The sequence below is a fragment of the Phascolarctos cinereus genome, unplaced genomic scaffold (assembly GCF_003287225.1).
Source record: "Phascolarctos cinereus isolate Bilbo 61053 unplaced genomic scaffold, phaCin_HiC Scaffold_726;HRSCAF=1367, whole genome shotgun sequence".
In the NCBI taxonomy this organism is placed as follows: Eukaryota; Metazoa; Chordata; class Mammalia; order Diprotodontia; family Phascolarctidae; genus Phascolarctos; species Phascolarctos cinereus.
In genome coordinates this window covers 72,890,450-72,914,053 of record NW_027556098.1, presented here as the reverse complement: position 1 = coordinate 72,914,053, position 23,604 = coordinate 72,890,450, and the positions used below count along the sequence as shown (strand labels likewise).

General features: G+C 35.6%; 1 protein-coding gene across 1 annotated transcript in view; it reads left to right on the top strand.

Annotated features, from left to right (window-relative positions):
- Nucleotides 1–23,604, top strand: part of IL1RAPL1 (interleukin 1 receptor accessory protein like 1) — a 687,913-nt gene that overhangs the window by 608,066 nt on the left and 56,243 nt on the right. Inside the window, exons 6-7 of the mRNA XM_078146133.1 lie at nucleotides 19,019–19,151; nucleotides 21,092–21,237. Coding sequence (XP_078002259.1) covers nucleotides 19,019–19,151; nucleotides 21,092–21,237 — 279 coding nt within the window. The remainder of the gene's footprint in view (nucleotides 1–19,018; nucleotides 19,152–21,091; nucleotides 21,238–23,604) is intronic.

Sequence of the window (23,604 nt, the reverse complement as noted above, 5' to 3'; positions counted from 1 at the left end):
TCTCTATATGTTTTTGGTTAATAACATGACTCTGAAGACGCACAATGTTTTAGAAAATCCTTTGCAAAAGGCTGCCTGTTCCTGTTAGATTAAGACCTCATTATCTGGTCCTTTATTCTATGATTAGATCAATGAAACACCATCTCCTATTCATGTTCTTGGTCTGGTTCAGGTGCTTTTCCTATCTTCATCTGCTTTAGTGGTATTTCCATCAAGTCGTACTGTACATTACTTCCTTAGGTATTAAAACCCAAATGTCAGTGATGAAAATGGCTCTGGAAAAACCTACAGTTCTATTCCATTACTTGTTGCACGATTGTTCTTATCTTTCTCCCAGTTTCATCTATGTTGTCCTTGGACCAGTAAGGCCTACTTGAGTCTCACACTAAGATTTCCAGTGACTTGTTTTCCTTTACACTTTTTCACCTATAACTTCAGGGATGCCCCTGAAATTTATCCATTGACCCCAGGTGAAGAACTCCTACCTAAGACAATAAGTTGCAGAGAATGTGCTGACCTGCAGTGGTACAAGGGATTCCCTCTAACAGTGCAATTGAAATCATAAGTCTATTCCTTAGCCATAATGAATATTGTTTTGCTTACTCTACAAAAATGCACATATGAAACAGAAATAAGTAATTTCTTCTGATTGTTCATATAGCTGGCTTTACTTATGATATAGAGGAGTGGCTGATTTTATAGTGCCACCTGAGAGTCACTGAAAACCCATCATTCCTAAAGAGATGTCCTTACACACCTAAAACCCTTCACTCTGATATAGAGCCTGAAATCCCACTATTTGCAATGTGTTCCTTTATCTTATGAATATTCTCTTAAAATACTTCATTGTTAAAAACAGAATTTTAATCATTTATACTGTGGTTGATATCCTTCATTCTTAAAGAGGGCCAAAATGACATCACCACGTCATGGTCAAGGTACAATGTGTCTGACCATGGCCGATCAGACCAATATGAGCTTGGAGACTCTACCATATGCTGGGCACAAATAGTCCATATGATGATTTGGAGTGGATATGTCTCTAAATTTGCACATAAATATTTATAGCAGCTCTCTTTCTGGTGGCAAAGAACTGGAAATTACAGGGATGTCTGTCAATTGGGGAATGCCTGAACAAGTTGTAGTATATGATTGCGATGGAATATTTACTATTGCGCTATAAGAAATGATGAGTTCAATGATCTTAGAAAAACATGGATAGACTTGCATGAAATAATGAAGAGCGAAATGAGTAGAATCAAGAGAACATTGTATACAGTAACAGCAATATTGTTTTAAGAATAACTTTGAAAGTATAAGTCATTTTGTCTATTATAAATATCCAAACTAACTACAAAGGACATATGAAGGAAGATGCTATCTGCATCCAGAGAAAGGACTGATAAATAGAAGTATGTATAGAATGATTTTACGTATGTGTGTATATATATATATATATATTTGTTTCTAATGGTAGCCTGGGTAAGGCTGGGGGAGAGTGAAAAAAAAGAGAAAAAAAAGAAATTTACATGATCACTTTATTACATATTTAAAAAGAATAGTAAGTTGTACAAAACACATTTGCAGTTTCATGTGTAATCATCTTTTTATTATGTTGTCCTATGGAAATGTTTCTTTTTAAATTTTTGTTTATTTAATTTTAAATTTATGGAATACATTATTTAATTGTATTATAGGGGCATCCTTGAACTTACAGGTGAAAAAGTTATATTTTTATTCTCATCAAAATCTATGTGAAATTTGGCATTTCCTTCACTTGCTTAAAGATATTATTCTGACAAGGGGCCCATAGACAGCTGGTGGCATAGTGAACAGAGTGCTGGGCCTGAAGTCAGGAAAACTCCTTTTCCTGAGTTCAAATCTGGTCTCAGACACTTACTGTGTGTGAGACTCTGGACAAGTAACTTAATCCTTTCGCCTCAGTTTCTTCATCTGTCATTAAAACTTAATGAGGGATGAGGAGAGTGGAGAAACAAAGTACTTCAGTGGATAGTGTGGACCTCTGTGTCAAGAACACCTAGGTTAAAGTCCTACCTCCACTACATACTGGCTATGTGACTATAGATAAGTCACATCTTCTCAGTGCCTCTGACAATGCTAAAGAGAAGAATAAATTTCAGAGCAGCTGCTGAGATCATTTCTAAGGGAATATCCCTGGCCAGGGATCTGCCAACACCTATGCCAACACAGGATTGTGCAGACAAAAGCATTGGGTTAATTTTGTTTGACCATATGTTCGTTGTTTGTCAAAATAAGTGTAGCCACTTTTAAAGAATTATATTTTTGAGACATTCACAAAGACAAATGAGGAAGGAAATTAATGAGAACTGCTGAGACAGAATTAACTGGTATGATAAAACTTCAGTTTAAGAAAGAGAAGTATGCAACAGAAAGGGAGATCATTTTGGGCTAATCCAGAAGAATTAGCTCCCATTAAAGAAGTTATGTGGAATGGTTCTCATATTTCCCCAGATCTCAAAAGTATAGTTTTCCTCTGTGGGTTTACACCACCTTCTCTCTAACCTTTTAGTCGAGAGAAATCAATTCAATTTAGCTTAATTCACTAAGCAATTTAAAACATGTCTATTAAATGCAAGGCACTTTTCAAGCAAATATAAAAAATGAATTCTTGGCATCAAGATACTTACGTTTGACTTTTTTAATCTACAAAGTGTGTTCAAGAAATACATTTTAGTCATGTTTTAAGATTGTAGCTTTCAGATTATTTTACAGTTTGGCTTAGAAGAGTTCAGTTGGGTTATAGGCTGTTTTATTAATTTTGCCTCATGTTTTGCCTTAATAAGTATTTGTGAAATGAGGGCAGGCAAGGCCATGACAAATTAAAAGTATCAAGTTGATAAGAGCTATGTGGGTTAATGAATATTTTCATTACCAAGGTGACGGTGGGTTTGGAATTCACAGCACACTAGCAACCTCATTCTGTTTTATTTAGCAATTCACATCAGAATCTACTAATAACTCACACCAAAGACTTAATATACTATATAACATCACTCCACACTATGAGAATTAAATGCCTTTGTGCTCTCCTCACCTCTTGCAAGATGTAGATTTCTGCAAGGATTTACTGGAAGGTTTAAAATAATTGCTACATTTCCATTTATTTAGTGTCAAGGTGGTATGATCATTTCCTATGACTGAACACCAAGAGAGGAGTCAATTCTATTAAAATTTGAAAGATTGTATTAATCACTATTCAGTAAGCTAGGGAATTCAGATTACCTTTCTTTTGAAAAATATATATTCCTAACCTCCCCCCACAATGTTTCCAGTCTTTTTATGTTTTCAACACATATCACCATGATCCAGTGACACTATCCTCATTGTTGTTTCTTGAACAAAACACTCTTTCCCAAATCCTGGGATTTTCTCAAGTTATACCCTATGACTCCTGGAACTCTCTCTCTCTCCTTCTCTTTTTCTCCACGGTCCCCCTCCCCCCAGGACTTCTCTGGCCTCTTTCAAGCCCCAGATAATATCTCACCATCTAAAAAAAAAACCTGCCTTTTAGAAATTCATCCAAAAGACTTGATTCTAGTGCTTTTTTTTCCAGTTGATTATTTCCAGTTTATTGTGTATGTACTTGAACAAATGGCATGTTGTTACCCCATTAGAATGTGAGCTCCTTGAGAGCAAGGAATGTCTTTTGATTTTCTTTGAATCTCCAGAATTTACAACAGTGCCTGGCACATACTAGGCATTTAATAAATGTTTATTGACTAACTGAACATTGTGTTTACATTGACCTTTCTTTGGACCATCTCCTAATTCATGTGTAATTGAGTTTCAGAAATACTGATGTTGGTACAAAGAAGAGAAGTTAAGAGGTGAAATTGATAGCAAGAAAATGTTAGGTGCTGAGTTGACAGCCAAGATGGTGAATAGAGGGGATGGAGACTCAGCATGAGAGATTAGGGACCTTAGATCCTCATCAGAAGAACAGGGTAGGAGTGTAAAAGTACTCATAGTTGTTTAGCACTGACTGGTTCCAAAGGGATGGTAAATATTTAAGAGAAAAATAACTCCTGGGAAATTAGCTTAGGGCTATAGGCTCAGGGAAAAAAAAAAGACTAGTAGTAGTGATAGAATCTAGGATACCAGTGAGATGGTTTTTTGATGTCTTTTATAATTGTTTTAATGTGAGATGGGGAGGACTTCACTTTGTCAGTAATGGAGAGAACAGAGAAAAAATAGCTCTGGCTTTATAATAGGCATGAAAATAAATATGAATTAGAAATTGTAGAGATGACTATGAAAGTATGATCTATATATAAATTATACTAAGCTAAATTGAGTAAAGTAAGCCTAGATACCCATAATTGACATAATCTATATCTAGTTTATACTTTGAAATTCCCTCATAGTCTACTAAAAGGGTGTTGTAAAATTTCAATGATTGATTGAACTTATTTTGAGTAAGGGAGGGGATGCCAAGGGAAAAGTATGGAGGAAAGACTGTAAACACAGAAACACAGCCTTCATAGAAGATCTTTGATCCCCTGGGTAGTGACAGATGAAATTGATCTAGGGGACTTTCCTTGATACTCAATTCAATGTAGTTCAATTTAACCAGCATTTATTTAGTGTCTTTCGTTGTGTTGTTGTTCAGTTGTTTTTCAGTCCCATCTGACTCTTTGTGACACCATTTGGGGTTTTCTTGGCAAGGTACTAGGATCATTTGCCATTTCTTTCTCTACCTCATTATACAGATGAGGAAACTAAGCCAAACAGGATTAAGTAACTTGCCCAGAATCACACAAGGAAGTAAGTGTCTGAAGCCACATTTGAATTCAGGAAGATGAGTCTTCTTAACTCCAGGACCAGCACTTTATCCACTGCCCCACCTGGTTGCCTGATTTAATGTCTGCTATATGCAAAACCTTGTGCTTGATGCAGGGAATAGAAAGAGAAAATGAAAATTCTTAGGTTTGAAAAGGACCTCAAAAGCCATTGGAGTGAACTTCCCATAACACACACACAGACACAAACAGACAAATAAACACACAAGTTTTACATATAAGAATATTGAGATTGATTCATTTTAAGTGACTTGCCCAAGGTCAGGAGTATCAAGGGTAGTATTGGAGCCCAGCAACTCTAATTCCTATGACAGAGCTCTTTCCGTTAGCTCACATTCCTTCCTTTTTTTAGAGAGCTTTCATTCTACTGGGAGATACAACATTTACACAGATAGGCAAATACAAGATAATTGGAGAGGGGATATAATTTTAACAACTAGGGGATCAAGAAAGACTTCCTCCGAAGGAATGAGGGAATTTGTTTTGCTTGACTATGCACATTTGCTATGAGGGATTTTTTCCCCCTTTACTCTCATTGTCCAATGAGGGGGTTGAGTAGGAGGGAGAGAATTAGATTTATGTTCATTTAAAAAAAACTAACCTTTAAAATAGAGGTGATAGGGGATGCTACAGGGGTGGAATGTTGAATATACTTTCAGATTAGATCACTGTCTTGTTAATTTTTACTCTATTATAAGAAATCTCTCATGAAATGGAGATATTCTGAAAATGTTTGTAATATAAAAGCAAATGATGAAAAAAGTCCTCTAAGAAGAAGCATCTAAATTGAGCATCATAGAGTTGTAGGGAATCAATTTCAGTCATGTAGGAGAGGATGTAAAAGGCAAAGAAGCCAGGGAGAGAAGCCAGTCCCTCTGGACTATAAATTATCTTTCCTTCATTACATGTTAGATATTATTTTGCACCATTATTGTGCTTTTATCTTATTGTGTTCTGCATTACAGTTATCATATCCCCATGGCATGGCTATATATGTGAGTAATTGGCACTCAATGGTTAGTAAATGAATCAGCCAAAATGCAGAGTTGATTTGGTATCAGATTCAGATCACAACCATATGTTTTTTCGCTCCTCTTAGAACGCTTGCCTATTATTTCATATTACACTTATTTATTCATGTGCTTTACCTTTCTACTAGATTTGAAACTCCATGAGTGCAGGGACCATATGTTATCTAAACTGTGCATCTCCCTAGCAACTAAAACAGAATTTTGTACATGATAAGCACTCAATAAATTTTTGTGGGATGGAAACTACTGAGGAAAACAGAAAGTAAAATATTGTTGAAGAAGTAAGAAAAACACCATTATGAAAACTTATAGATACTAACAAGAAAGAGTTTTAAGGAAAGAGGAATTGTGTTAAATGGTACAGACATGTCAAAGAGGTTTGGGACCAAAAACACACCACTGGATTTGAGAGGTCACATGATATAATAAATGGAACCATATATTGTTTGTCAGTAGATCACAATTTCAAATCCAGATTACCTACTTGCTATCTGGGTGATATGTATAACTGAGAAACTGGGTTTAAAACCTAGCTCTTCTACCTGAATGACCTTAGGCAAGTCACTTAAACTTTGGGGACTTAGTTTAAATGCCCACGGAATAAGAGAGTTTGATTAAATGGTTTCTCAAGTCCTGCCCATTTCTCATGCTATGTTCTGTGTCTTTTGATTGATAATTAGGAAACATTGATGGTGAGCTTCATGCAACCTCTCACAGTAGTATGACAAGTAAATTGTAGGAAAGCACATGGTGAGAAAGTGAAAAAGCAGATGCAGATTATTCATTCAAGAATTTTGATAAAAAATAGCATTATAGGCAGCTGGGATTGCCATGTAAACATAAAAAATTTATATGGAAGATTCTGAATTACACAAAAGGGAACAAAGATGAGCAGAAAATCAAAACAGAATTCTAGAGATAACCCTTTCTAAAACATGATCATGGATGGTAAAGGACAATAGTGTAGAGGACAGAAGCCCTCAGCTTCACAAATCTCTCGCTGAATTTTCATTTAACTTTCAAATGCCTAGAGTACAGAGTATCCTCTTCTTCAGGGGAGTCAGCCTCAGATTAGCACTAGCTGTCCATGGTCTTGATTTAGATTTAGATATGTATGGATAAATCAAACACCCTAGTGGTAACAATGTCAAGGTACTAACTATATACAGATTGTATGAACTGTGGGTACCCAGTTTTATTTTATTCAATCCATATTACAGAGTATACACATACCTACATGCAAAATATATTGTAGGTAGACATATAGACATAGATAGAATGGTGAATGAACTTTCAAATGAGGTTTGGAAAGGGGAAAGGAAGGGAAAAATAATTTATATAGTGTCTCTTAGGTATCTGATACTGTTCTAAGAGGTTTTATTGTTTGTTTTGTTTTCTTTGTTTGTTTTAAAAATATCTGACCTCTGGGTCATTTCGCTTCCATACAGAATTTCCTCTGGGAAATATCGAATATTGTTATGTCTTGGGTCTTCATAGATCCTGGTAAAAGGGTCCCTAGATACCATGGAAGTACTCTAGTATACAGGACACCCTTACTTAATTCACAAAGAAAATGCACAAAGCACATAAATTAATCAGAGTAGCACATAACTAATTAATACATTTTTTTCCCTTTTGGGTGTTTCTTGCCTTTATCCAGGTCCTATTCAATTTTCCATATTAATGCTATCATCCCATGGTATGTATTTCTCCAGAAGGGAAAGAAGCTTGAAATCCCTAGAGATATGAACCCCACTTCCCCAGGCCTGGTGTTCCAATGAATCCAACCCATACCACAGAAACTCCTATGTTATTAGTATTAGCATTTAGAATCTGGGTTGGTCAAACTGGACTTGAACTCTCTGAATAACTCCTAGCACTAGAGAAGAACAAAGTAAATGTCTTTTGCATCCTATATTGTAACCTAGGCTTTTATTGGTTTTCTATACACACATTGTATCCCCCTGGTGCACTGCATGTTACTGTCCTCTCTAAGAGAACATCATCATCATCATCATCATCATCATCATCATCATCATCATCATCATCATCATCCAAGCATCTCTATTTCTCTCTCTAAATACCTGGATTCTCAAATCATCTCTCTAAGAGAATGACATTGTCTGGCTCTTTTCTGTCCCTGGAAAGCTGGTTCCTTGAACTTGGAGTTTCCAATGGCCAAAGTTGCCACCATTCAGAATTCTCTCTGTCTCTCTTTCTCTGTCTCTCTCTGACACTATCCTTCTCTTTCTTCTCTCTCTTTCTTTGTTTCTATCTCTCTCTGTCTCTGTGTGTGTCTCTTTCCTTCCACTCTTTTTCTCTCTGTCACTGTCTCCCTCCCCTCCTCTCTGTCTTTCTTTGTGTCTCTCTGTTTCTCTCTGTCTCTTTCTCTCCATCTCTGTCTCTCTGTCTATGTCTCTATCTCACTCTCCCTCTGTATCTCTCTGCTTCTCTCTTTCTTTGTTTCTCTTCATCTCTGTCTCTCTCTAACTGTCTCTCTGTATCTCTGCCTCTCTCTCTCCATCTCTCCCTCTCTGTTCTTTCTCAACATGGTCACTTCTCTTATGGTCAAGTAGTTGAGAGTATGTGAAGTGGCTTCTAGTCTCTCGTCTCTTCTTACTCATCCTCAACACAGTTGTCAAAATAGTTCTAAAACTGAAGTCTCAGCATGACAATGCCTTCATCAAAAATTTCATGGGCTCCCTCTTGAGTCTAAGATAAAATGCAAATTCTTAAGCTTGACATTTTAAACCCTTATCCAACTGGCCTCACTCAGTTTTTTTAGATTATTCCTCTTTACACACTGTCCATCCCAGCCAAATTGGCCTATTTGATTACAGGCCCCATGCCTGTAACACACTCTCTTTTTACTTCTGTCTCTTATAATCCCTGGATTCCTTTAAGGTTCAGATCATGTACTGTCTTTTGCAGGATGGTATTTGTGATACTTTTATTTTTGCATAATTTCTTCTTCCTTTTCAAATTATCACATATATATTTCTATATTTACATATTGTATTCCCCTCCAGTAGAAAATTAGCTTCTTGTATGCTGGGAATTGTTTTTAACTCTTTATCCTAACACCTAGCCAAGAACAGATGTTTAATAAATACTTGGTGAATTAAACTGAATTTGTACTTCTGCTACTACCTCTTCAGTAATTTAGAGACTTAGAACATGGGGTTCAGGAGCTCTCTACATTGCACTGCTACCTTATTGCTGCCTCTTAGATAAAGGGCCAGAAATTCTGAGTAAGTGTAAATTCTCTATGAATGCCAGAAAATCTGAAACTTTCTATTACTTATTTCTGTTTTTTACTATGGAGTGATAGCATGTCATCCAGGTTTATGAATATTTGTCATTCTATTAATTTGAATTTATCTCTGAGCTCCCATAGAGTAGAAAATTTTGCCTCCTTTTTATTTGAATAACTATTGGTTGCACAACTGCCAGAGTGGAATTGATTCCTCATGAAAGAAGATATACATTTTGTAATACTGAATACAGTGGTTTTATTATTATCATAGACTTGATATATACTAATTAATAATGAAGATGTCATACATAATAACAAGTAGTAAACATCTACAAGTGTTTTCAAGCCTGGCACTCTTCTAGATCTTCTTTTTATTGGCAATTGGGGTTAAGTGACTTGCCCAGGGTCACACAGCTAGTAAGTGTCAAGTGTTTGGTCTGAGGCTGGATTTGAACTCAGGTCCTCCTGACTTCAGGACCAGTGCTCTATCCACTGTACCACCCAGATGCCCCTCTTTTAGATCTTCCTAGTCTCTGAGAAGTGTTCTGGACTTAAATTTCTGGGAAATATGAGATTTGAGTACTCTCTTTGGAAGGCAAAGAGCTCAACTACCCAGTTCCACAGGATGTTCGGCTCATACTGTCCAAGAACCAGTCCTCAGGTACAGACTTAGAAACTCTAGAGTCAGAGTCTCAGAAAACAGGATCTACTACAAACTACAGCTATGGGAGAGTGGCGATTTTTTTTTCCTATTGCTTGTGGGGAACCTGTTATGAGCAGGACTAACCCATTTTGGAATAGTGTTAATTTAATCAGCACTCTTCCTTGGCAAGGAGCAAAATTGTCAATGGCTTTACATTCCTTTCCCCTTGAGTACAGTACTATCTTTTTCATACATGAATTTAATTTTTTATCAACAAAAAATATATATAGTTTATGTTCCTCACATCCTCCTTTTTCCCTTCAAAATCTGTATGTGGGGGAGAGGCGAACCCTTGTAACGAATATACATATTGAAACAAAAAAATTTCTATAATGGCCATGTCCAGTGTCTCATCCCATACTCACCTTTCTCTCATGAGGTGGGTAGCATGCTTCATCAGCAGTTCTTTATATTAATCATTGGTCACTGAGTTGCTCAAAGTTATTTCAAAGGCATTTCAAAATTGTTTATCTTTACAGTGTTGTTATTGCATAAATTGTTCTTCTGGTGCTGTTCACTTCACTCTGCATTGGCTTATGCATGTCTTCCCAAGATTCTCTGGCCTACTTTTCTCCACTGCTAAAACTTCATATCTCTCTTCTCTTTAGTTCCTGTTGCCACCCCCAGCAATAATCGATCACACCTTAGAAAGGCTAGAGGAAGGGTAACAATTAGAGGAGCTTTACAGGTGTCATATGTAGTCAACTAAGCAAAATTACCGTTAGTTAGTTTGTGATTTTAGGCAAACCTTTTAAGCTCTTTGAGCTTCAGTTTTCTCTTTTGAAATTGAAAGGGTTTAACTAAATAGATACTCTTAAAAACCTTTCCACCTGTAATATTCTCTAATTTTGTGACATGTCTTAAAAGTTTCTTAGGCTTCTAAATATATTTATCACCTCAGCCTACTGTTCTTTCAGTATTATGTGGAACTTTTTGGAATAGGAGTCATTCAATATAACTGTGACAAGATAGACATACTTTCTAAATGACATTGTTTTATAATAAAATTAAGGGCTTTTAAATAGCAAAACAGCTCTCTTTATATAGCACTTTATTATATTCCACCACATAGAATTAATGATGCAAAACAATTTAAGTGGTCCATAAGAGATATTGTCTTCAAGTGCAAAAGTCACTGCTTGCTAATTGCAATTAGCAGGTTCTCTAGCTGCTGATGGTTTTAATTAAAGAAGGTAATTTGTTGTGAGTTTTTTTTTAGTTGTGTGCATGGTGTTGTAGTTGTTGCTGTTGTTTGTCAATTGGTTATCAATAAGCCAGATAGTGTCCTCTGGTAGAGAAACAATCTCATTTATCAGCACTTTTAGATATAGCCAAATGATAGATAGCTAATTAGAAGAATATTGCACTGAAGAACAAGTGTTGCTGCCAGTTGGAATTCACTGGTTGAAGTAAATGTGTTTTTTTTCCCCAAGTTCCTTCTCACATTGTGGCCTGTTTTTATAACAAGCATTGTTACCAATTTAAATAGCAAAGGATTTTTTATGATCAATTTTAAAGTGCTTCCATCAGAACCTGGTGGATTTGTGCTGATAGCACACCTTTTCCTAAAAAGCTGCAGAAGCATTTAATGCAATTTACAGAATTTTTTTTATAGCTTTTACAGAAATCAACTCAAGACAGCAAGAATACCATTATTACTGGAGCTTAACCCATGGAACACATGCATTCGATGCATGATGCTTTGTAATCAGTGATTTAACTTTGTTGTTATTTAAAGAAAAATGAATATGTTGAAGGAGAAATTAAATAAACCTTTTTACTCTTATATAGGTAGAAAACTAAACCTGTTTTGGAATCCTGATACTAATTTTGTTCACTAACAGTTTTTCTTGAATGCCTTGTGCTAATGTATCCTAACATGACCTAAGTGGGGCATTAGCACCCTAATTGGGATATAGAGAAATATCTGTTATTTTTCAGTACTTAAGTGGGAGAGGATTGGAAGACATGTGGTTTGTTTGAATCACTTTCTATCAGAATCTTGGGATTACGTTATCAGTGTATCACACTGAAGTAAATTGGTGAGACAGAATGATAGAAAAGATGGATGGTTTCTATTGGTAGCAAGTTAGAAACTCGGATTTTTACAGAAAAAAAGGGGAAATTATATTGATATGATTCTTATAATAAAAAAGATCACTAAGGATGTTCACAGAAATTACACTTGATGATGCAAATGGTGCCATATCGATATTATATCAATTTTTTCAAAAGAATGGTAATTATAAAGACAAACTAAAATATTTGGGCAGCTATGTGGAGCAGTAGATAGACCACTGGCTCTGGAATCACAAGGACCTGAGTTCAAATCTGGCCTGGGACATTTACTAGCTGTGCAACCCTGGGCAAGTCACTGAACCTATTTGCCTCAGCTTTTTCATCTGTAAAATGAGCTAGAGAAGGAAATGGCAAACCACTGTAGTATCTTTGCCAAGAAACCCCAAATAGCGTCATAACGAGTCCGACATGACTGAAATGACTGAACAACAACAATCTCAGAGTAGTTACCCCAGCTAAAGAAAGCTTTAGGATAAAGTTCCTAGGTCTTTCATGTCTTATTTCCCTGTTAATATGCATATCTATCTATATCTATATCTATCTATATCAATATATCAATATCTATATCTATCTATCTATCTATCTATCTATCTATCTATCTATCTATCTATCTATCTATCTATCTATCTATCTGCCTATCTGTCTGTCTGTTTACAAGTATATCAATGATTCCTTACTGATAATCTATCAAGTTAAATCCTTCCTTCTTGTCTGAGACCTATTTTTGCTTGAAAATCTCCAAGGTATAAGGGATTTGTTTGGGTGCCCAGGCAAGGGGTTAGAAGAAAAGGGAAGAAAAACGGATTGGTAAGAAAAACTGTAGGTTTTCATATAGACCTCTTTAACAACCTTGTAATAATAAAAAAAAAACCTAACCAATCAAAACTGAAGGACAAAATGACATTATATGTAAAATTATACATTTCAGCCCCTACCTCTCTACCAAGAGGAAAGATTTGTGTTATTATCTCTTCTTTAGGACTAAGATTGCTTATTACAATTAATCTGAGCAATGATGCCTTTTAGTGTTGTTTTCATTTACAGTATTTTGTTGTTGTTTGGTGGTTTCAGTCCTGTCTGACTTTTCATGATCCCATTTGGGATTTTCTTGGCAAAGATATTAGGAGTGGTTTACCATTTACTTCTCCAGCTCATTTCACAGATAAGTAAACTGGGGCAAACAGGGTTAAGTGAAAGGGTTAATTTACTAAGCCCAAAGTCACACAGCTGGCAAGCGGCTGAGGCAGAATTTGAACTCAGGAAGAGGAGTCTTCCTGAATCTATCTACTATACCACTTTGCTGCCTTTACACTATTTTAGACAATCTGAATAGTCTTCCCTTGCTCAGTTTACTTTGCCTCCATTCCTACAAGTCTTCACACATTTCTTTGATTTCCTCTTATTCATCATTGTTTATAGAGTAAGAGTTTCTCATGACATTAATATTCTTTAATAAATTTAGCCAGCCCCAATCAATAGGGAGGACCCCAGAATTTTTTTTTGCTTCCACAAAAGTGTCTCCATGAATATTTAGGTATATACGGTACTTTACTTCTGTCTTTGACACTGCCGGCAAATATGACAAGAGCTATTAGTTATGATCCACTAATAATCTTCCTTTTGGTTTATGGCAAACTTTACCCACAGTAGTGATAAATATTAACTTTCACTTGAACACCTGGCTTATTAACACTCCTTGTCAACCATTCTGTCATTATTTCTAAAGTAGAGCACATTTCCTTTAAAGCATACTCCCCTTGAAAACCATTTGTCAAGTTGGAAATGTACTATGGCTTTATAATATCTGCCATAGTGCACAAGATGAGGTAAGAGCTTGGTCATTTTTTAAAAATCATGATAGTTATGTTGATTATATTTAAATGCCCAGTTAATTGGAGAGATCTTTTGATCTTGGTCCTGAATTTAATTATGGCTTACATTTATTTAAAGCTTTAATTACTGCAAAGTTCTCCTGAGATATTTTTGTAGTTGATATAGTATATAAAAGGTTCTGTGTAATAAAAAAAGAGTTCATCAATGACTTGAATATTCAATTATCAAAAATAAGGTCTTTATGTTTCTAAAAGAAGAGATATCAAAATTTGTAATGTATAGGCCATTTCAGAATATTGAATTATAGAATAACTAAACATAAGAAGGTGAAATCTAAATTCTAATAATTGAGCCATAGTGAATTGGAGTACCACGTAATTAATTGCCCAAGTAGTACTGAAAATTTAGACAGCTGCATTATTGTATGACCTTGAACAAGGAGAAGTTATTGGCTGATAGTGAATTTGTCCATTGTAACTAGTACCACCTGAGTTTTGACATCAAAAGGTGTTATCTAAAGGTTTATTCCATTTTCTTCCCTCATAGTACTTAGACATCTTTTATTTATTCAGTTTAAAAATTCTATAGAAATAATTTCATGAAGAACTTATTATGTTCAAAGCACTTTTTGTCACTAGAAGTACGGGGACAAAAATTAAATAAGCCATGCCCTTAAGGGGTTTACATTTACAGTATAATGGAATTCACAATTGGAGTCAAAAACTCTGGGTTCAAATTACAGCTCTATTACTCACATCAGTATGAAAATTTACTGGTTTGGATTTGAGCAAATCAGTTATCCTCTTCTTTTGTGCTTCAGCTGTAAAACGGAGATTTTTTTTAAACCACATGACCCCTGAGGCCCTTTCCAGTTTTAAATTTATGATTCTTTATTCTGCTGGGATTGGGTAAGGGGAGAAAGCGAATGAAATATGGACACGTATAAATACAGTGCAAGCAATTTTGAAAGGAGAGATCACTAGAAATTGAAGGAATTAAGGAAGACTTAATAGAAGAGTTGGTTACCTTAGCCTCAATGGAATATAAGGATCGTAAAAGGTTGGTGATGAAGAAGAGGGAATTCATTCTAAGCATGGTGATTAGCCTGTACAAATAATGGAGATAGGGCATGGAATGCTGAGTTCAGGTAATAGCTAGTGGTCTTTTCAGATGAAATACAGAATTTATGAAGGAGAATGATATAAAACAATATTGGAAAATAAGTTGAATCCAGATTGTGCTGGGACATAAATGCCTGCCTAAGGGATTTGTACCTAAACCTAGAGGCAATAAAGAGCAACCAAAAGTTTTTAAACAGAGTAATGGTGTGGTTAGACCTATGCCTTAAGAAGATTATTTCTGGGGCAGCTAGGTGGTACAGTGGATAGAGCACCAGCCTTGGAGTCAGGAGGACCCAAGTTCAAATCCAGCCTCATTCACTTGACACTTACTAGCTGTGTGACCCTGGCCAAGTCACTTAACCCCATTGCCTAGCCAAAAACAAATGATAATAATAAAGAAGATGATTTCTGGAAACTATACAGAGAATGAACTAGAGAAAGGAGGAAATGGTGGCAGAGAAAGCAATTAGCAGGCTAATGAAACTGTCAAGTCAGGAGGTAATAAGGACCTCTGTTGAAGTGGTGGCAGTGTAAGTACAGAAAAAGAGTCAATTGCGAGAAGTAGAATTGTCAAGACTTAGAAACTGATAGGATGTAGGAGACTGAGAAGAGAAAAGATTCAAAGGTGACTTGGATATTATGAATCTTGTATGAATGAGAAGATAGTGGCCCCCTCAGCAGGGAGGTTTAGATGAGGGGCATCTGGGGTTTTTTGGAATTGGATAAAATTGGGTATTTTAAAAGTCTTGCCATAACCTGAATCTAGTTGTCTGTGAACTATTAGGGTATCATTAGGGTTATTTTGGAACTCTAGGATGGAACTAGACAGAAGAAGAGATTCATGGCTTTGGAAGTTTCTTGGATATATCCCTTATTGTAGGAGCAGAATAGAAACAGGAATCCTCTCTACTTCCTCCAGCTCCACAGTAAACATAAGTAGCCATAGTTGCAGGTATCCACTACAGTCCCTTCCCTTTAGAATAGACTCTGGTTTGAAGTTAATGTACATAGTATCCTAGCAATACAATCTATTTTTTTTTTGGATGAGTTATATTTCTCTCAGGCATTTATTGTCTTCTGATTTGTGAAAATTAAAATTAAATAAAATACATTATCTTTAAAAGACCATTTTTTTTGGTCTGGAACTCATCAGTCAAACAATATTAAACTTATTCTCTTAACTGATTTGTGCCTATGTAATTTCCTTGTTATCATCTATAATGTCCAACATTTCCAACAGAGACCTAATAATTCCTATAGGGATCTCTACACTGTGAAAAGTGTTAGTAGTGCAAAAAAAAATAACTTATGGAAACAACTAGCTATTTGTGTTCTGGTTCTTTTTTTTTTTTACCATTTATTTATGCCTGTAATTTAAACATTGTATGAATCTAGATACTTAAATTTTGACAGTTGAAATTTAGCAGTTCAGTGAAATGTTTTATCATTTCCTGGATGTTAAAATTTAAAAGATAAAGCATAATGAGAATAGGACATAATTTGGAGGATTGTTGTCCCTTTTAACTACTTGGAGTAATAAAGGATGAAACCACTGTACTGATAGCCACTTGAATAAACTTTCCAATTGGACAAATGGTACCTATGGAGATATATGGATATACAGTTTCATAGGCACATAGACTCCTAGAGCTGAAAAGATACTTAAAAATCATCTAAAATTCTAGTTCAAAGCCTTGGTCTTATAAATGCCTCAAAAATTCTTTAAGAACTAAATATTGATCCTCATATGCTCCCTGTGGAGATACTTAAGTGAATGAAGTAATCATTCCCTTCTACATATCTTTATTGTTATTTACAACTCGATATAAAAGTAGATGAGCAAAAATAAGTTTATAGGTATATCTGCATTTAGGAGCAGAGAATCAACAAAGCATCCTTCCTCTTTATTTATTTTTTTCTTTTTTTGGCTAGGCAATGGGGTTAAGTGACCAATCCAGGGTCACACAGTAAAAGTCAAGTATCTGAGGCCGGATTTGAACTCAGGTCCTCCTGACTCACTGCACCACCTAGCTGCACCCACCCCCCTTCGTTTTTTATCTAAATTATCCCAAGGCAAATGGTGATTCACTGCTTGCTTCTTGGGAAAACTAGACTGTTGGAATCACTTCATTTGCACCCTACTCTCTCTCCTAGGAATGCCAGGGGAAGAACAGGATAGAAATTAGAAGTTTACATCTTCTACCCTAGACATGGACACAGTGTTCACTATTACTCAGAATAAAACCATGCTGCTGAAATGTTACAAAAATTTCTGTGTTAATGACAATAGTGGCAGCAGCTCCTGATGCTGCTATTGTTACTATTTCTACTACTTACATGGTCAATGAGCTTTTAAGTTTTGCAAAGTGTTTTATGTATTTCACTTCATTTGATCCTCCTAAGAATCCAGTGAAGTAGGTACTAAATGTGTGTTATCCCAAACAATTTGTCCATGGTTGCAGAGGCAGTAAATTTGGGATGTAGAAGATTTAGGTCAAATATTTCCTGAATCCAAATTCATTATTTTGTGCAGCATACTTATGTTGCTGCCTTTTGCTCTGTGGTGTTTATGTGTGAAGTAGAAGATGGTGCTTGGAGTCAAATCTTCACCTTGGAGGAATCTTGAGATCACCTAGTTTATCTCAGTTTGAAAACTGGAAACATCAATTAGGCTAGCAGAGGGAATGTACTTGTGACTTATTTGTTTGTTTCTTTATTTATATATTTGGGAAGAGAGAGTTCCTTGATAAGATACCATTGCAGATTGGTACCCTTAATACAACTTCTGATAATAGAGTATCAGACTTGGAGTCGAGGTTGTTGTTCAGTCACTTTTCAGTCATGTCCAACTCTTCATGACCCCATCAGGGGATTTCTTGGCACAGATACTAAAGTGGTTTGCCATTTCCTTCTCCAACTCATTTTACAGATGAGGAAACTGAGGCAAACATGGTTAAGTGACCTGCCCAAGGTCACACAGCTAGTATGTATCTCAGGCCAGATTTGAGCTCAGGAAGATGAGTCTTCCTGACTCCAGGTCTGGCACTCTATCCACCGTGCCGCCTAGCTTCCCTGGAGTCAAGAGGACCCTGAGTTCAAATTCTGCTTCAGATACTAGCTATATGACCATGGGAAGTCACACAACTTCTATCTGCCTTAGTTTTCTCATTTGTAAAATGGGAATCAGCACCTGTCTCTTAGGATTGTTTTTGTTTTGTGAGGCAATTGGGGTTAAATGACTTGCCCAGAGTCACACAGCTAATGAGTGTTATGTGTCTGAGGCCAGATTTGAACTCAAGGTCCTCCTGACTCCAGGGCTAGTACTCTATCCACTGTTCCACCTAGCTGCCCCTGTCTCTTAGGATTGTTAAAAGGATCAGATCAAACAGCATAGGTAAGGAGCTACATATATGCTAGCTATTCCTATTATTACAAATGATAGTCTTAAAGAGTTGTCAGGGACACCAAGAGGTCAAGTAACTTGTCCATGTTCACAGAGCCAGTGTATGTCAGAGGTAGGACTTGAATCCACAACAACTACAACAACAACCATGATATTTTCTTGCTATCAGACTGAATGTGATTAATATGTGTCATCTAGTCAAGTTATTGTCATTGTGGTATTTTGATGCTTCCCATCCAGACTCTCAATAAATGGAACATGTTTGATCACTCACTGTCAATAATTTTGCATCTAAAGAAAGGTTATGCGAAGTATTTTATTAGCGCAGTTTTCTTCCTATCTGTATTTCTGTGTGCACATATTTGGACTTCCCTGGTTTAAAATCAGACTTTTCATAGAGTAAATTAGTTATTTGTTATATGGTTAGGCAACCTTGGATTACTGACTTCTTATGCTTCCTAGTCAAAGGTGTACTCCCTTTACATATTTTCACACATATAATGGCCTAAATCGCATTCTCTGTGCCCTGAAAAATTTTACCAATAATTTTCACTCCATTGACCAAACTACTCTTTCAAAAGCATATGGTCTTTATTTTTGACCTAGGTACAAAAGAATAACCCCCAAAAGCAGTACTCATAGATTAGCATTGTACTATACAACCCTCAATATGATCAAAGTCTTTCCTTCTAGCTTATTCAACAAATTAAATATTTTAAAATAACATGTTTTCATTATTTCTCTGTAACAGGCAATTTGGCTAATCTAACCTGCCGAGCATTCTTTGGATACAGTGGAGATGTCAGTCCTTTAATTTACTGGATGAAAGGAGAGAAGTTTATTGAAGATCTTGATGAAAATCGGGTCTGGGAAAGTGACATTAGGTAAAACATACGTTGTTATCGGTGTTTTATTTTTCTTTTGCTATATTCAGTGAACTTGCTTAGATGGAGAACGCAGTCCTGAATAAAAAGAATTTTTTTTTATTACTACTCTGACAATAAAAATTCTTTAACACTGAATGACAGAGAGGAACAGTTGTTAAGAGACTGATGAAATGTAAAACAAGCATGCCAACTGAGAAATTACAGGAAATAAATATATCAAGAATAGTTTTCACTAAGGAATACAGTATTGTTCAAGAAATCAAAGTACAATAACAATATGGAAATCGTGACAGCATGGTTTTCCCAAATGTTCTCAATAATAAGAAAAAGGAAGAAAAAGAGACATTATCAAGGTACTAGAGACAGAAGATTGTAACATTCCTATCTTTCTGCATATATTTCTTACACATTCTAATTACCTAGTAAACTGAAAAGCACTTGAGGAAAGTACAAAATACTGTAATGCAAAATGTATTCCTTGTATGAAAGTCTTCCTTATTCTGACTTTGATGTACAAATATTTATGCGGTAGAGATGATAAAGAGGAATAAACTTACAAAAATAATCAAGGTTGAGGAGAGAAACCGAAATCCCCTGCATCTCCTTCTTCTGGCTTCAAGGTCTGTCTGCATTACTCACTAAAATTATGCTTCATTACAGCTACTGAATCTTAAACGCAATTTAAATGTACAAGGTTATGCTAGCCACAGTGAATGCCTTATGACAGAATCAAATCGATGTATAAAGTTCTGAACTTTATCTTCATCTGAAGATCACATTATCTAGGGTAAGAGAAAGCAATTTTAGTATTTTCTGTTTGTCATCTTCAACATGAAGACTGATAAAGGTAACAGAAAAAATATATTCTTCAGAAGAAGATAGACTCATGCAATCTTGTGAGTTTATTCTAATCAGGTTCCTCTTCTCTGGGCAGTGGCAAGATGGAAGCAGGTGTATCTCACCCTAGTGTACTCTAATTTTATCATCCACAGCCCAGAACAAGTGTACTACGAAATGTGCAATGCAGTTGAGCAATAATTCTTATTTAAAGCTTTGCTATTGTCTTTCACCCAGAGACTGTAAAGTACAAAAGTTTAAAAGGAGCCACAAGTCTCTTTACAATGGTTTTTGTTTGGTTGTTTTGGTTTGTTGTTGTTGTTGTTGTTGTGTTTTTTTTGCTTGTTCAGGAAAGACTCTAAGGAGGTTTTCCATTTTCTCTCCTGAATTGGAAAATATGTGCATGTGTGTGAGTGGGTAGGAAATTCAGGAGGAGAGGTAGAGGCACAGCTGGAGGGTGCTAAGAGAAGGTGCCAGCAGTTTAAGGAAATACCACCTAATTTGCTGCATAGAATGCTAAACTCCTTGGCAGTTAGTTGAGGGAACTTTTTACCATTCATTTCAAATGTCAGAATTAACCATTTTATCCAAACATTAAGCCTTGAGGTTAATAATTTCACATTTCTTTAAAAATAGGCAATTATATTTTATCATTGAAAAATGCCAGACTAGGGGCTTCAACTGAAATGTCACAATATCACAGAAATATGTTTCTTGACATAAGCTGAGAAATAAACTTACAGCCTAGGACATCATAATTTTTCACCTTCTTAGACCAACACCATAATCTACCTCATATGGAAAACAATTTGTAAACTTTTCTTCAAGGTGTCCTTCACCTCTCTGGTGTTTTCACCATGTGAGTCCTCCTTCTCAGGAAGATAATTAGCTGCAATTGTCATTTGCATCCACCTAGACAAGAATTCTCATTAGAAGTGAGGAACACAGAGGCATGATGTAATTTAATTAAGATCACATCAAACTATAGCCAAATTTGAAGATCAAATGTTGTAGATTGTGAGTAGTGTATTCGTATCAGAAAATCAGAATCATGTAATAATCTGATGGTATATACATTTGTGTATGTGTGTGTTATTCAGGATTCTTAAGGAACATCTTGGGGAGCAAGAAGTTTCCATCTCATTAATTGTTGACTCTGTAGAGGAAGGAGATTTGGGAAATTACTCTTGTTATGTTGAAAATGGAAATGGACGCAGGCACGCCAGTGTTCTCCTTCATAAACGAGGTAAAGATGACTGTTTCTTTATGGGCATTATACATGTGGAAAGGACTTTATTCTGACCTTGACTCTCTTGGGAAAAAAATGAGATAAAAAATGAGATAAAAAAGAGTGATTGATGTTTTTTCAGCAAAGCTATAATTAAAGTAATATATTAGTCTTGCTACAAGGACTGACAGCTTTTTAAAATATACAAACAAAACATTACAATAATTTTAGTTTTAAAATGAATTTAGTGTTAGCTTTTTTTGGTCACCATCATTTCCCCTCATCACAACCCCACCAGCTGCAAACTATTTCTTGTAATAAAGAAAAAAATACTTAAGCAAAGCCACTAAACACATCTGTCTGATTGTGTCTATTGCATTCCAGATTTGCAGTCTGTATCTCCTTACTGAAAGGAGGGAGGTTTGTTTCCCCATCAGTTCCTCATGGCTGCAACTGTTCATTACAATTCCATCAGAATTTAACTGTTTTTAGTGTTGTTATAAACAGCATTACTTTAGCAATTCCACATATTGTCCTCCTGGTTATATTTACTTCCTTCTGAATCAGTTCATATAAGTCTTTCAATGTTTTTTTTTTCTGTACACCTTACATTTATCATTTCTTATGGTAATAATAATACTCCATGACATTCATATACTACAGGATGTTCGGTCATTTCCCATTTTCTTTTTTTCCCTCTAAGCACAATTGCTGTTGCTGAGATTAATTAATCTCTTATAATTTCAAAGTCATTTTATGTCTTCCTAGAGCAAGTTCTTTGAAAGTACACATTATCCCACGCATTGCCTATAGTATGTTACATCAATAATAACAATAATAAATAATAGTAGCTAAAATTATATATCAATGTAACATTTGCAAAACCTTATAAATATTAGGTCATTTTATCCTCATAAAAGGCCTGCATGGTAGGTGTTTTTGTTTGTTTGTTTTGTTTTGTTAATCTCCATTTTATAGCCATGGAAATGGAGACAAAGAGAAGTTATCGGATTTGTCCAGTGTCACATAACTAGTAAGTGTTTGAGACTGGATTTGAACTCAGGTCATTCTAACTTCAGGTCCAATGATCTATCCATTGAACCACTAAGGTTTTTAATTGTTTTTAAAGAAGTAATCATTGAATAATTCAGAATAATAGGAAATGTCAGATGCTAGCCGTTATTGTTAGTTGGTAGTGAAACATTTTAAGAAATTTAAAAAAAAACATAATGACATGTTTTCAAACTCTATGAAGTGCCTGATAGGTAGCTTTCTGGTATTAAAAATAAAAAGTATACCATAATATTTTCTTGCTCAACAAATGTATTTAATAGTTTCAAAACTCCTATTTGATTCAAATTTCTTTGTAATTAGAAAAATTAAAATAAACATTTTATGACTTTATTGACGTTGGAGAAATCATGGATACCTTTTAAGTACTGTCCCTGGAAGAATTTTGGAACAAATCTCTGTTGTCCTCAAGGACTCAGGGGTGGGAACATGTGGCCTTAAGGCTACATGTGACCCCTAGTCCTAAAGGACCACACTTGAGGACCTAGGGGGTCATATATGGCTTCGACGCCACAGGTTCCCCACCTCTGTAGAGTATTTTGAAACATTAACAGGCTACAGGGTAAAATAGATGCTTAGAGTAGAAGCAAGACACATTGGGATTGAGATCTACCTTTTGCAGTTGTGACTTTGGATAAATAAACCTTTTCTTGGCTTCAGTTTCCTAACCGATAAAATGGTAGAATTTACACAGAGAACCTTTTATGATGTAATAGATATTATATAATGTTTTGTTTAATGCTAGGCATTTTGAGTAGGAAAGAGGCTTACAGATTGATTGGTGCTTTCACTAACTACACAATAAATTCACCTGCCCCTCCCTTTCACACACACACACACACACACACACACACACACACACACACACACACACACACACACACACCACATATACACACCCATTCCTTTTATTTCATTGTTTCAGGAAATCTTAGTGAAGAAACTTCCTGTATCAAGTAAATTCCTATACCAAGACAGACTGATAACTGTCCTGAAATTTATGATCTTAGAGATTTGAAAGGAACACTGAAAGGTTAAGCGATCCACTCATGATCACATAGCAGAGGTGGGAAACCTGAGGCCTTGGGGCCACATGTAGTCTTCTAGATCCTTAAGTGCTGAATCCAAATTTTACAGAACAATTTTATTCTGTAACAGAGGTAAAATGCTATACTTATTAATTAGTGGGTCATTCTTTTCTAGAAGGAAATAAAAGATAAAGACAAAACTTAAATAAATCTCTGTTGGCCTGGCTAATGTGTATTTATACTAGAGATACAGAGATAGGCAGGCAGGTTCAGATCCTCATAAAGA